The sequence below is a fragment of the Pongo pygmaeus genome, chromosome 8 (assembly GCF_028885625.2).
Source record: "Pongo pygmaeus isolate AG05252 chromosome 8, NHGRI_mPonPyg2-v2.0_pri, whole genome shotgun sequence".
NCBI lineage: Eukaryota > Metazoa > Chordata > Mammalia > Primates > Hominidae > Pongo > Pongo pygmaeus.
The window spans coordinates 16,880,329-16,892,946 of NC_072381.2; the positions used below are offsets into that span (position 1 = coordinate 16,880,329).

Below are 12,618 nucleotides of genomic sequence, written 5' to 3' on the forward strand. Positions count from 1 at the left end.
AATCCTGCGGATTGGATGAACAACAATGTGAATACGCTTAACACCACTGAGCTGTCTACTACAAAGACAGTACATTTTGTGTGCATTTTATCACAACTTAAAAAATTCTTAAATGATACAATTGACCCTTGAGCAACATGGGTTTGAACTGCCTGGGTCCAATGACACATAGATATTTTTATTCTGCCTCTGCCACCCAAGACAGCAAGACCAACCCTCCTCTTCCTCCTCAGCCCACTCAACATGAAGAGGATGAAGACCTTTAAGATGATCCACTTCCACTTAAAGCACAGTAAATGCACTTTCTTTTCCTTATGACTTTCTTAATAACATTTTCTTTTCTCTAGCTTACTTTATTGTAAGAATACAGAATAGAATACATATAACACACAAAATATGTGTTCATCAACTATTTCTAGTTTTGGTAAGGCTTCCGGTCAACTGTAGGCTATTAGGAATTAAGATTTTTTGGAGTCAAAAGTAATGTGTGGATTGTTGACTGCATGAGTCACTGTGTTGCTCCCTCAACCATGTGTTGCTCAAGGGTCAATTGTGTGTAAGTGTGTGTGGGGGGGGGGGTGTGTGTGTGTGTGTGTGTGTGGTGTTATGTGTATGTGTATCTGGGTGTTTCGTGTGGTGTGTGAGGGGTGTGGTGTGTGAAGGGCGTGTGGGGGGGCTGTGTGTGGGGGGTATGGGTGTGGTGTGGTGTGTGTATGGGGTGTGTTTGGGGGTGTGGTGGTGTGTGTGTATGCAGTGTGGGTATGGTGTGTGTGTGGTGTGTATGTGGGTGTGTGTGTACACGATATGTGGGTGTGGTGTGGTGTGGTGTGTGTGGGTGTGTGTGGGTGTGCGTGTGTATGCGTGTCTCCAATGAAATCTAAGGTCATTTTTTTCTACACTATCTTTTATCCTTTCTTCAAGCCCCTTATTTTTCTTAATGCAGTTCCCTGTGAGCATACTTAAAAGCCAATTTTTAAAAAAAACTTTAATAAAAGTTGACAGATATTGAAAGGCGGAAGGGACTGTGACAATAAAAATCATTCTAGCCATCGATCCTTCTCATAACACATCCAGCTCCATCCAGCCTTACCAAGCCGGCCTCACCAGAAACAGCTGACAGCAGAGGGGGGCAGCCAAAAGGGAAACGCGGGTTCCCCCTCTCAGGCAGAAAACATCCCAGACAGACTACACCCAGCAAAACTACCTCAACGACTATCTACTGCCACGACAGCAAGAACAAACATTCTCCATGAAGTCACAATTTGTGGAGCACATTATGGCAAGTACTTCGCTTGTTCACTAAAACTACCTTGTAATACAGGCAAGATGGAGCTTATCATTAATGCTATGTTGAGATGAAAAAACAGCCTAAGAGAGGGTAAGGAGCCAAGACCTCAGAAGTGACTGATGAAGGTGACATGTGTCTGGAAGCACCCCGTACCTCATGGAGGCCAAAGCCACTCCAGACCCTTGGGCTCCGATACAAGGATTCTGAGAAGAATTGCAAGTCAAAGAGAGGACAGCAGAGAAGCACACACTGGGTGCTTCTGTCTTTAAATGCTGCTTTAAGTTATCTGTTTTTGAAAACTGCTGATTCCTTAACATTTTTCTCTGCAAATAAATACACTTTTGCAATATTAGATAGAGGAAATCCACGGTTAGACAGGCTTAGAGGGAAGAGGCATCTCACCTGAGAGAGAGCTCCCACTCAATCTCCAACCCAGAGCAAGCCTGGAGCCCCTCCACCTCCTGGTGGCAAGAATCTACTTAATTGCAGATTCCTTTTTCCTTTGAGTGACAAATCAATACCCACAACATGTAAGGAACACAGCAGAGTCCCATGTGTAGCTGACAGCAGTAAGTAACAGTAGTAGGCACACTACCCTGGTGGGCAGAAAGGAAACCCTTAAACAAATGCTAAAACTTCAGAAGAACTGCTAGCAACAGCCCCAGCTACAAAGCGTGCAAGGAACTGCAGAGACTTCTGGCCACCTCTCCGGACACCAGTCCAGGTGCATGGTGACCTGGTGGCATCTCTCTCTGCAGAATGAAGGATGGAACATGCTGGCTGTCCCCCCTCCCACCAGCAGGTGCTAACATCCATCTCCATCCATCCACATTTCCACATGTAGGAATTCCGTGCTCAGGGCCCCACTCTGACACTGCTAGCAATCAAGGTTTCCATGAGAGGCTACTAGTGGGGGTAGGACAAGTATGGAGCTTTAAGGTAGGAGACAGCTAGGTGAGGAGACCGGCTCCAGCACTTGCTAGCTGCGTGACCTTCACCAAGTTACTCAGCTTCTCTGAGACTCAGTTTCCTCAACTATAAAATGAGGCTGACAACACCTTCAGGGCAAGATCACTGAGAGGATAAAAGAGAAAATATCTGAAGCACCCAACACCCAATCCATGGCTCCCACGTGGCTTCTCAGGGAATGAGAGCTGTTGCTAGAATTATTTTTCAAAAGATTTGAGAGAAAATTTTGACTCAGCCCTAAGCGAGCAAGCTCACCTCATGACAAGCCACTCTGGATAGTCCCAACTATCAACTGTGGTTTTCTATTTGTGCCACACTTGTTTAATCTCAGGTGACTTCAGGTGTTTAAACATAAAGCTTCGCAGGGCTCAACTATGCCAAGTGGTATCAATTCTTTTGTTTGCATGGGAAGATTTTTCAAATGCGTGTTGGAAGTGGGCAAATGCCTGCATATGATGGAGAAATTGATAAAACCAGGGGGTTTCAGGCTATTTCAGCATATTTTTTCCTTTTCTTCTAAAGCCCCAGAAAGGTCTGTACTAATGCCTCCTTTTCAGAGCAGTTTCTTCTCTGCAGGATGTCCTGAGCACCTCCCACTTCAAAGAAACCTTCTTGTCTAAAGGCACTAATTTTTCTCACCTCCACAGTGACCTACTCACACTTATCAAAAATAAAAATTAAAAAAAATCCAGGCCGAGCCCAGTGGCTCACGTCTGTAATCCCAGCACTTTGGAAGGCCAACACAGGCAGATTGCTTGAGCTCAGGAGCTCGAGACCAGCCTGAGCAACATGGCAAAAACCCATCTATACAAAAAAAACCCTACAAAAATTAGCATGGCATGGCGGTGCGTACCTGTGGTCCCAGCTACTCAGGAGGCTGATGTGGGAGGATCACTTGAGCCCAGGAGGCATAGGTTGCAGTGAGCGGAGAGCATGCCACTGCACTCCGGCCTGGGTGACAGAGCAAGATCTTGTCTCAAAAAATAAATAAATAAATAATCCAAATCCATTAATACCCAACGCGGGACTTAATAAAAACTTCTATGTGTTTATGAGACAAGCTCTAGCAACAAACGAGGTCAAACGTTATTCCCGAATAGTTGGGCACGGTGGTCCTGCAGTGAAGTTACCCTAGAAATAATCATCAACATGGATATTTGTTGAAGCCACATCAACCTATGTGGCTTCACACTTTTTGGAAAATAACTCTATGAAATAAACCGCATTTAAGGAATTGAGAACACAACTAAACTTTCTTTTATTTATTCAGGTGGCCTAAAATTCTCTCATGTCTTACAATCATGAGAATAAACTGTAAATACTGTAAAAACTTTGAAAGCCAACTCTGATGGAGGGTGCCTTTTCGATCACACATACAAGTGGCTTCCCATCTCTGCTTTGTGATCTCTTGTGTGTATGCTTTTCACCCTGGCTCCTTAGAATAAGGAGTCCTCCCTATAACTCGCCTCACTGTGTGAGTACAATTCTTTATGCCATTTGAGGACAGAGTATCCTTTAGTGAAACCCATCTTAGCTCCTTTCTCAAAGAACTGGGAGTTTTGTTCAAACTTTGACATCTCCGTCTATGTAGCTATGTAATTAAATACAAAAAGCTTTACACAATCAATACAGCACCGACAGCCAAAAATACAAACAACTCCAAAGAGAACAAGAAGGCAACTAAGATGCACTCGTTGAAAAAGAAAAGTTTAGGACCGGGCGCAGTGGCTCATGCCTGTAATCCCAGCATTTTGGGAGGCCGAGGCAGGTGGATCACCTGAGGTCAGGAGTTCCAGACCAGCCTGACTAACATGGTGAAACGCCATCTCTGCTAAAAATACAAAAGTAGCTGGGTGTGGATGGGTGCACTTGTAATCCCAGCTACTTGGGAGGCTGAGGCAGGAGAATCGTTTGAACCCGGGAGGTGGAGGTCGCAGTGAGCCGAGATCGTGCCATTGCACTGGAGCCTGGGCAACAAGAGCGAAACTCCATCTCAAAAAAAGAAAAGAAAAAAAAAAAAGAAAAGTGTACGACTCTGTCCTCTGCTGCCTCAAACCAAAATGTTATTAGGAAAGTCAAAAAAGAACAAAATCTGAGCTTACTGTCTTCTTCCCAAACCTGTCTCCATCTGTTGTACTTTTCAGCTGCCCAACACAGAAATAAAGGTATCATTCCATCCCATCAGTTACTGTCTGTCAACGTTACCGCCTGTATATTTTTCATATAAAATACCCCCCTGCCTCCACTGTCACTGTCCTAGTTCACATGGGACATGAAGCTCGTGTTCTTACTGGTCTCCTAACCTCTAGTTTACCTCCCTCCACCCTCTTCTGCATAGTCTTTCATAGGGAAATCTGACCATATCTCCTATCTGCTACTCTGCTATGCAAATTTCTCAATGGTCAGTATAAAATTGGAGCCCGTTTATTTATTTATGTGTGTATTTATTTTTGAGATGGAGTCTCACTCTGTCACCTAGGCTGGAGTGCAGTGGTGCAATCTCAGTTCACTGAAACCTCTGCCTCCTGTGTTCAAATGATTCTCCTGCCTTAGCCTCCCAGGTAGAGGAGCTGTGATCACAGGCACGTGCCACCACACTTAATTTTTGTATTTTTAGTAGAGACGAGGTTTCGCCATGTTGACCAGGCTGTTCTCGAACTCCTGGCCTCAGATCACCTGCAGCCTCAGCCTCTTAAAGTTCTGGGACTACAGGTGTGAGCCACCACGCCCGAGAGGAGCTGGTTTATTTAGCACAGAGCGCTTTTCTTAGCACTTTTTACTCCCTGTCATTATTATAAACATTTATTTGTTTATAGTTGGTTTCCCCAACTGTAGTGGAAGCTCCATCAGGGCTGGATGGCCAGTAGCTAGAACAATGCCTGGTACACGGTGGGGAACTTGATAAATCCTCATTCACCGAACAGTAGACATCCAGGATTCCCTGTCTAGCCTGACCTCTGACCTTACAGCTGCCTGCCTCACACTTTATACTCAACAGTACCAAAAAACTGACAGTTCCCAGGCCCCAGGCAGGCAGTGCTGTGAGCGTTTAGTATGTCATTCTCAGCCAGGCATGGTGGCTCACGCCTGTAATGCCAGCATTTTGGGAGGCCGAGGCAGGCGGATCATGAGGTCAGGAGATAAAGACCATCCTGGCTAACACGGCAAAACCCCATTTCTACTAAAAATGTAAAAAATTAGCTGGGCATGGTGGCAGGTGCCTGTAGTCCCAGCTACTTGGGAGGCTGAGGCAGGAGAATCTCTTGAACTCAGGAGGTGAAGCTTGCAGTGAGCCAAGATTGCACCACCGCACTCCAGCCTTGATGACAGAGTGAGACTCTGTCTCAAAAACAAAACAAAAAAAAGAGTGCCATTCACTCCATCTAAGACGTCTTCCTTCGACTTTAAGTCTGAGAAATTCTCACGCATCAAGTCTCGGCTCCTGTGCTACCTGCTGAGCTTGTGCTCCTGAAGATCTCACCTGTGGACTAAAGTGCTCCCCGTCTTGCTGTCCCCCTGCCGGTCCACAACCGCCAGCACATCTGTGACCTCACTGGTCTGTTCCTGTTTATAACCAGCCTTGCCCCAATAGGTAAGGTCAGGGACCATGACCTTCACCTTGGCTCCCTGGTACTAGGAAGATTCCTGACATAGAATAGTCACTTACATAGTCATGGAATCAATGAAAACGTAAATAAGATGATTATGATGATAACAATAGCTAACTAATACTAGGTACTGCTCAGTATGTGCCAAGCACTGTTCCTAGTGATTGACATTATATATATATATTATATATGTAAAAATATATAATGTGTATATGTATTTAATAAATGAACAAATTAACAGTAAGAATATACATCTATATGTAGTTTTAGCTTCTTTCTCACATACAAATTAAAGATCAGGATAGAAAAGCCTGTAAAACCAAGATATAAATGGAGAATCTTTTCATTTCTGCTTTGCCAGATGGGTATACAGGCTCCAAATTTGTAGGGAGAAAAAAAAAAATCTCATCTCAAGTGATGTTTCTCCCTCCTTTTAACTTCACTTTCCCTCAGACGTAAGAATAAAGGCTGCCCATGGATCTTACAAAGTTGGTCCCTAAGCCCAAGTGAACTTCAAAATAATGTGTCTGACCAAACTCCTTATGGAAAGAATAAACTAAAAATCACTCCATGAATGAGATTTTTTTTCATAACTGCTACCTATTAAATTGGCAAATACAGCCAGATGCAGTAATCCCAGCACTTTGGGAGGCCAAGGCAGGTGGATCATGAGGTCAAGAGATTGAGACCATCCTGGCCAACATGGTGAAACCCCATCTCTACTAAAAATACAAATATTAGCTGGGCATGGTGGTGTGCGCCTGCAGTCCCAGCTACTAGGGAGGCTGAGGCAGGAGAATCGCTTGAACCAAGGAGGCGGAGGCTGCAGCTAGCCGAGATAGCCTGGCGACAAAGCGAGACTCTGTCTCAAAAAAAAAAAAAAAAAAAACCTGGCAAATACCTGGCCAGCATCTATTGCCATTCCACGTCAATCACTAACTTAACCAGAGCATTTAGTGGCTACAATTTAACGAATATATGACTTTGCACAGAGACTGAAGCATGAGTGGGCAGTTTCATCTGATAGCTGCGCCAGTGAAGATGGAATTCTGATGCTGCAGTTCCAGTTGGGGTCTATGGATGTATTTGTCTGTTCTCCCATTGCTATAAAGGAATGCCTGAGGCTGGGTAACTTACAAGAAAAGAGGTTTAACTGACTCATGGTTCTACCGGCTGTATAGGAAGCATGGCAGCAGCTGCTTGTAGGGAAGTCTCAGGGAGCTTTTACTCACGGTGGAAGGCAATGCAGGAGCATGTATATTACATGGCAGGAGCAAGAGAGCACGAGGGGGGAGGTGCTACACACTTTTAAACAACCAGGTCTCACTATCATAAGGATAGTACCAAGAGGGGATGGTGCTAAACCATTCAGGAGAGCTCCGCCCCCAAGATCCAATCACCTCCCACCAGGCCCCACCTCCAACACTGGGGATTACAATTGCACATGAGGTTTGTTGGGGACACAGACCCAAACCATATCAACGGAGTCTGAAGGAGCCTTTAGACCCAGAACCATCTTCCCAGCTTGGTCGCTAACCTCAGGGGTGACCAGGAGCCAGGCCCTTAGCCCCTTTGAAAAGGCTTGGCTTCCTCTGTATACAATGAAAGCACTAAAACCTGCCCTCCCTACCTCTCAAATGTTGAGAGGGTCGAGTGCTGCAACGCAATACAAAAAAATAGGTTATCATTATTATTATTTACTGCTCCCTGGTTCTGCAACCTCAGCTGAATCAAAACTCCTCTCTTCACCTTTGCATAAAGAAAGACAGAGGATTGTCACCTCTCAGCTAAAGAGAAGAATTGCAAAAATGAATGAAGCATCATTAGGGAAAATATTCTTCCCTCCATGGCACGAAGGTGCTTTGTAAACTATTCCAATTTAACACAGAGAGAAAAAAAAAATCAGCCATATTACCACTTGTCTGCCAGTTCATGCTATGCAAATAAGTCCCTTCCCGGTCAACAGAAGTGAGATAAAATTTTACTGGACACAAAATACAGTAAAAATTTAGCTTCCTTATTGCGCCAACAATTAGCTTCTCAATTAGCTCTCAAATATTCACTAATGTAGGCCACTGAAAGAATATATTAAAACAATAAAATTTTTTTAAGACCCAAAACATAAAAAGAAATTAGAAATCCATTTCTGTGCAATAATATAAAAGGAATCCCTCCCCTGGCCCTACCTGGCACGCCCCTTCCACTCTCTTCCTCTCCATCCTTTCCCTTCCACTGATACTCACCCAAGGTTCAGGTGTTTGAGTTTTTGAAGGCTACTGATCTGTGTGGGCAGCTCCTCGATCTGGTTATTAAAAAAGTTGAGCACTTCCAAATTCTTCAGTTCTGCGATGTTTGGTGGTACCGCTATGGAAACAAAAATGCTGAGTGTGAATCTGGGAATGGAACTCCTAGCAAGGGATGGCAGCCGCACATTTTGTTTTTCTTTCAAAGCAAAGAAAGATATAACTTCCAAAGGACCATCGAATTCACCTACGGGTCTTATTTACTTTTTACAGGTTTTTCATAAGCAGTCGCTCACTTCTGAGTGGCCGCTTAAATGCTTCTTCATATATGGTTAGCTAAGTGCTTGGCACAGTTTGTTTCAGATGGACAATGAGGGGGGAAACAGAGCAAAAACGCACAAAAGAGAATTTCTGTACCATAAACAGCCTATAAAAATGAGTATTATAAAGCATATATCCTTATGGTTGTCATATATGATCTTGTAGGTGCAACTTTTTTTTTTTCCTTTTGGTTTTCTTGCATTCCCACCAGAAGAAAGATGGCAACCTCCAAATCCCTTCCGGGGTGATGTACATTGAAGCTGCTTAAATAACCCAGTATCTGAAGAACTGTCCTCTTAACATTGCGTTAATAACAATATAAGCTCAATTTTAAATGATGAAATATTCAACCTCCCTAGTTTCTGATTTTGGCCTCTGGAGTAATTTATCTTGATCAATAACACACACACACACATACATGCACAAACATATACATACACACACAAAGGTTACTTCAGATTAGCAACAGATCGATACACTGTTATTATATAGAAATACAAAAAAGTCAACTCAGTAGCATGCTATGAATACTAGTATTCAGATCAAAGGTGAAAATCAACCACTGGGGACCTGAAAGGTTCCTCCTTCCCTAGCATATATACACTTGAAAATACAAATGTAAAAGCCAAAGGCATCTTTATGTCAAAAGCACAAACTGTAAATTGGCAGCAGCAGGAGTTTCCATAGACTGTAGTTCATCTATCCCATTTGCTATTCAGTCTTTCTACAAACATTTCTATGGGTGATAAGCTTGGCCATGGTTCACGTAAACTCTGATACCAAGACTATCCAGGTAACTAAGAACATGAACAGGGGCGTGGAACCCAGCCCGAGAAAGTGTGATGTTTCTTATCAGTCAGGTTTCATACCCATCCCATGTGCTTCCTCCAGGGGTGCCCCAGGAGTCTGGGAGACCAACCTGCTTCCTGCAGTCAGACCTAAACTCAGACCCGGGAGCACCTGTGATTAGAACCACCACAAAGGTGTGTGTAAAATGCCAAACATACATCTAAAATATTTAAGCAGCTAGCCATTTCAAGAAGACCAAGTGATAACTCCCAGGGGAACAAAAGTAAAGGGACAAGCACATTGCTCATTATAGTTTTGAGTTATCATTTTCAGCTTTCTGAAATGTCTAAGGTATCACTGGCCTTTTAGAGGTAAGGTTTGGTGAAAGGTAAAAGAGATGCTTTCACTGGAAGAAGGGTCTGTGAAGAATGCAGATTACTGTGAACTGGGGCACACGGGCAGGGAGCAGTAGTCTAGTGAGCAGCCCCTGGGTGAGCTCCTGAAGTGGCTGTTGATAAAAGAAGTTTTCATTGCGTAATCTAGACAGCTCAAAGTTCCTCCAGAACCCTCCCTCTTGGATACCTGCAGGAATGCAAATAAACCCTACCTGTACAGTGTGGCTGCAAATGCACATTCTTTCTTAGGTGCACAGTCCATGGAACACTTCCGTGCAAATGAATGGTATTCACTGTGTGTAAGCGATTACCAAGAAAATCACCAGGGCCGGAAGCGGTGGCTCACGCCTGTAACCCAGCACTTTAGGAGGCCGAGGTGGGTGGACTACCTGAGGTCAGGAGTTCGAGACTAGCCTGAACAACATGGTGAAACTCTGACTCTACTAAAAATACAAAAATTAGCTGGGCATGGTGGCAGACGCCTATAATCCCAGCTACTCGGGAAGCTGAGGCAGAAGAATCGCTTGAACGTGGGAGGCAGAGGTTGCAATAAGCCAAGATCATGCCACTACACTCCAGCCTAGGTGACAAGAGTGAAACTCTATCTCGAGAAGAGTAGAGAAGAGAAAAGATTGACCTGGTGTGGTAGCTGACTCCTGTAATCCCAGCACTTTGGGAGGCCGAGGCAGGTGCATCACCTGAGGTCAGGAGTTTGAGACCAGCCTGGCCGACGTGGTGAAACCCCATCTCTACAATAAATAAATAAATAAATAAATAAATAAATAAATAATTAGCTGGGCATGGTGGCGCATGCCTGTAGTCCCAGCTACTTGGGAAGCTGAGGCAGGAGAATCGCTTGAACCTGGGAGGCAGAGGTTGCAGTGAGCCGAGATCAAGCCATTACAATCCAGCCTGGGTGACAAGAGTGAAACTCTATGTCAAAAAAAAAAAAAAGAAAAAAGAAAAGAAAATCACCAGGCTGTGCCTTCTGGGTCACAGGATGTCATCTTCTCCCCCCAGATCATAAAGTATATATAGTATAGCGGCCCACAGACCTCATCCCTCCCCTGTCTACCTTCCAGCTACCACTAAGCCTTCATCTGATTAGTTTGAAAAGCACATTCATCTGATTAGTTTGAAGAGCAATAACGAAAGTTAGTGAAACCAGGAGAAAATGATGATCTCAATTTAGCCACAAACCAAGAATAATGCAGCCAGAATTACTGCCGTCTTCCCGAAGTTACTCTGCCAATGCAATTAAATGCTGGTCTAAAGGTATCGCCTTTTTGACAGGATGAGAGATTATTTCACTCTCCTTGCTAAATCAGTCCAATTTAAAACCACAAATTATGCTAAATGTGATTTAGGGCTTTGTTTTGTGAACGCAAACAATAACCCCATATTCAATTTACAAAACCTCTCCCAGCCTTTTGGTGAGCATGTGAATTTTTCGTTTAAGACTCCATTCAAGCTAGACGAGGAAAAAAAAATAATACACAGCTAACAGTCTTCCTCAATATATGGAATTTTTTTTAACCCCCAGCCATAGTGAAAATCTAAAGAAATTAACATGCAGACCCTTCTAGATGGGATGGTATTCACTCTTTGAACCAATATTTAGAGAATGCTGATTAGGTGCACAGTGCCATACTTTGCACACACAGCATCTCAATACTTTGGGGATAAAGTAGGAGAGGCATGTTATTTAAAGAAAGTAAGTTACAAAAGACAGGGTATCAAAGTCAATCAACTGAAACAGGCCTAGTGCTTGGAAAATAAACTACTCCCAACCAAACTCTCTGAAAAAATAACCACTTAGCGATATCAATTGTGCTATGACTAAATCCTATACATACGTGGCGGGAACAATTTTAGCTATTCCAAAAAGGCCACTGCAATACTTTACCAGTCAAAATATTCTATTGGAATTTTCTAGATATCTACAGGATGCATGAGCAAGAAGCATTTTAAAACCTAACAGTGCGTATCAGTGTATTTCTTAGATCTTTGAAACGATCCTTTTTCATCAATCTGTCCAGCTTCTGATCTATGACCCCAGCTGACCTATGACACCAAAGGAACTAAAGAGCAACGTGGTCCCTGACCCTACAGTGCTGTGTGTGCCCTCACTCAACTCATAACCTCTCTGGGCCTCTGTAAAATAAGAAGGCTGGATTATGACCATTTCCAAGGTCTCTTCCACCTCGTTTTAACATTCTAGGATTCTAAAAGGAGATGGATTATGAAAATCAATGATATGGCTTTAAATAATTCAACAAATGGGGCCCTCAATTAGGAAGCTTAGTCATGTAGAACTTTGCTTCTGACAGAGAATTGAGTATCATTTTCTGCCTAGCCAAAGATGGCTGTTTTAATTTTGAGACTTCAGTTGCTAGGTTTGCGGGAACAGTCCCAAAGGACTCACATATCCCCTGGCTCCTCAATGTTCCATTTCGCTCTGGCCGCAGGATCACAGGACTGCTGAGGATGCTCTCGTCCCAGAGCCTCTGCTGGTGTTTTGGAAAGGTGACAAGGATGTGGTCACATCACCCCAGAGACAAATCTCAAAGTTTCTTCTGGACTTTGCAGCAGCAGTTCCGCCTAACACACCCGGCATGACCTTCTTTCCTTCAGGTCCTCCTAAACTGAAGAAACTGAACACGATTCAAGAGTTTTTTCCATCTGATGTGCCAGCCCAGACTTGGCAATTCAGCACTCCCATCTCCCCCAGCAGTTTCTGGAAGGTTCCACAAGCAGCCCAAAGTGCCTGAAGGGTTCATTAACTTCTCTTTGGCCGGAAGCACCTCCACTTTGCTGGACAGGCTGGATAAACCAAAGTCCATCTGTGCGAAACACTGACACAGCCCCTTCCCTGAGCAACAGCTTTACTCCTAAAAGGACATGTATCTACGGCCATCGGTTATATCTGCAACAGGCATGAGCCAGCCGGTACTGCACCACTGATGCACATTCACAAAATCAACAATCAATCAGCTCAAGAATAG

The 12,618-nt window shown here is 43.8% G+C and overlaps 1 protein-coding gene across 2 annotated transcripts in view; it reads right to left on the minus strand.

Moving 5' to 3' along the window:
* The window catches only part of RSU1 (Ras suppressor protein 1), a 222,012-nt gene that overhangs the window by 160,640 nt on the left and 48,754 nt on the right, over nucleotides 1-12,618 (minus strand). For both annotated transcript variants that reach the window (XM_054503526.2, XM_054503527.2), the window contains one exon: nucleotides 8,109-8,229. In XM_054503526.2, the coding sequence (XP_054359501.1) occupies nucleotides 8,109-8,229 (121 nt within the window). The remainder of the gene's footprint in view (nucleotides 1-8,108; nucleotides 8,230-12,618) is intronic.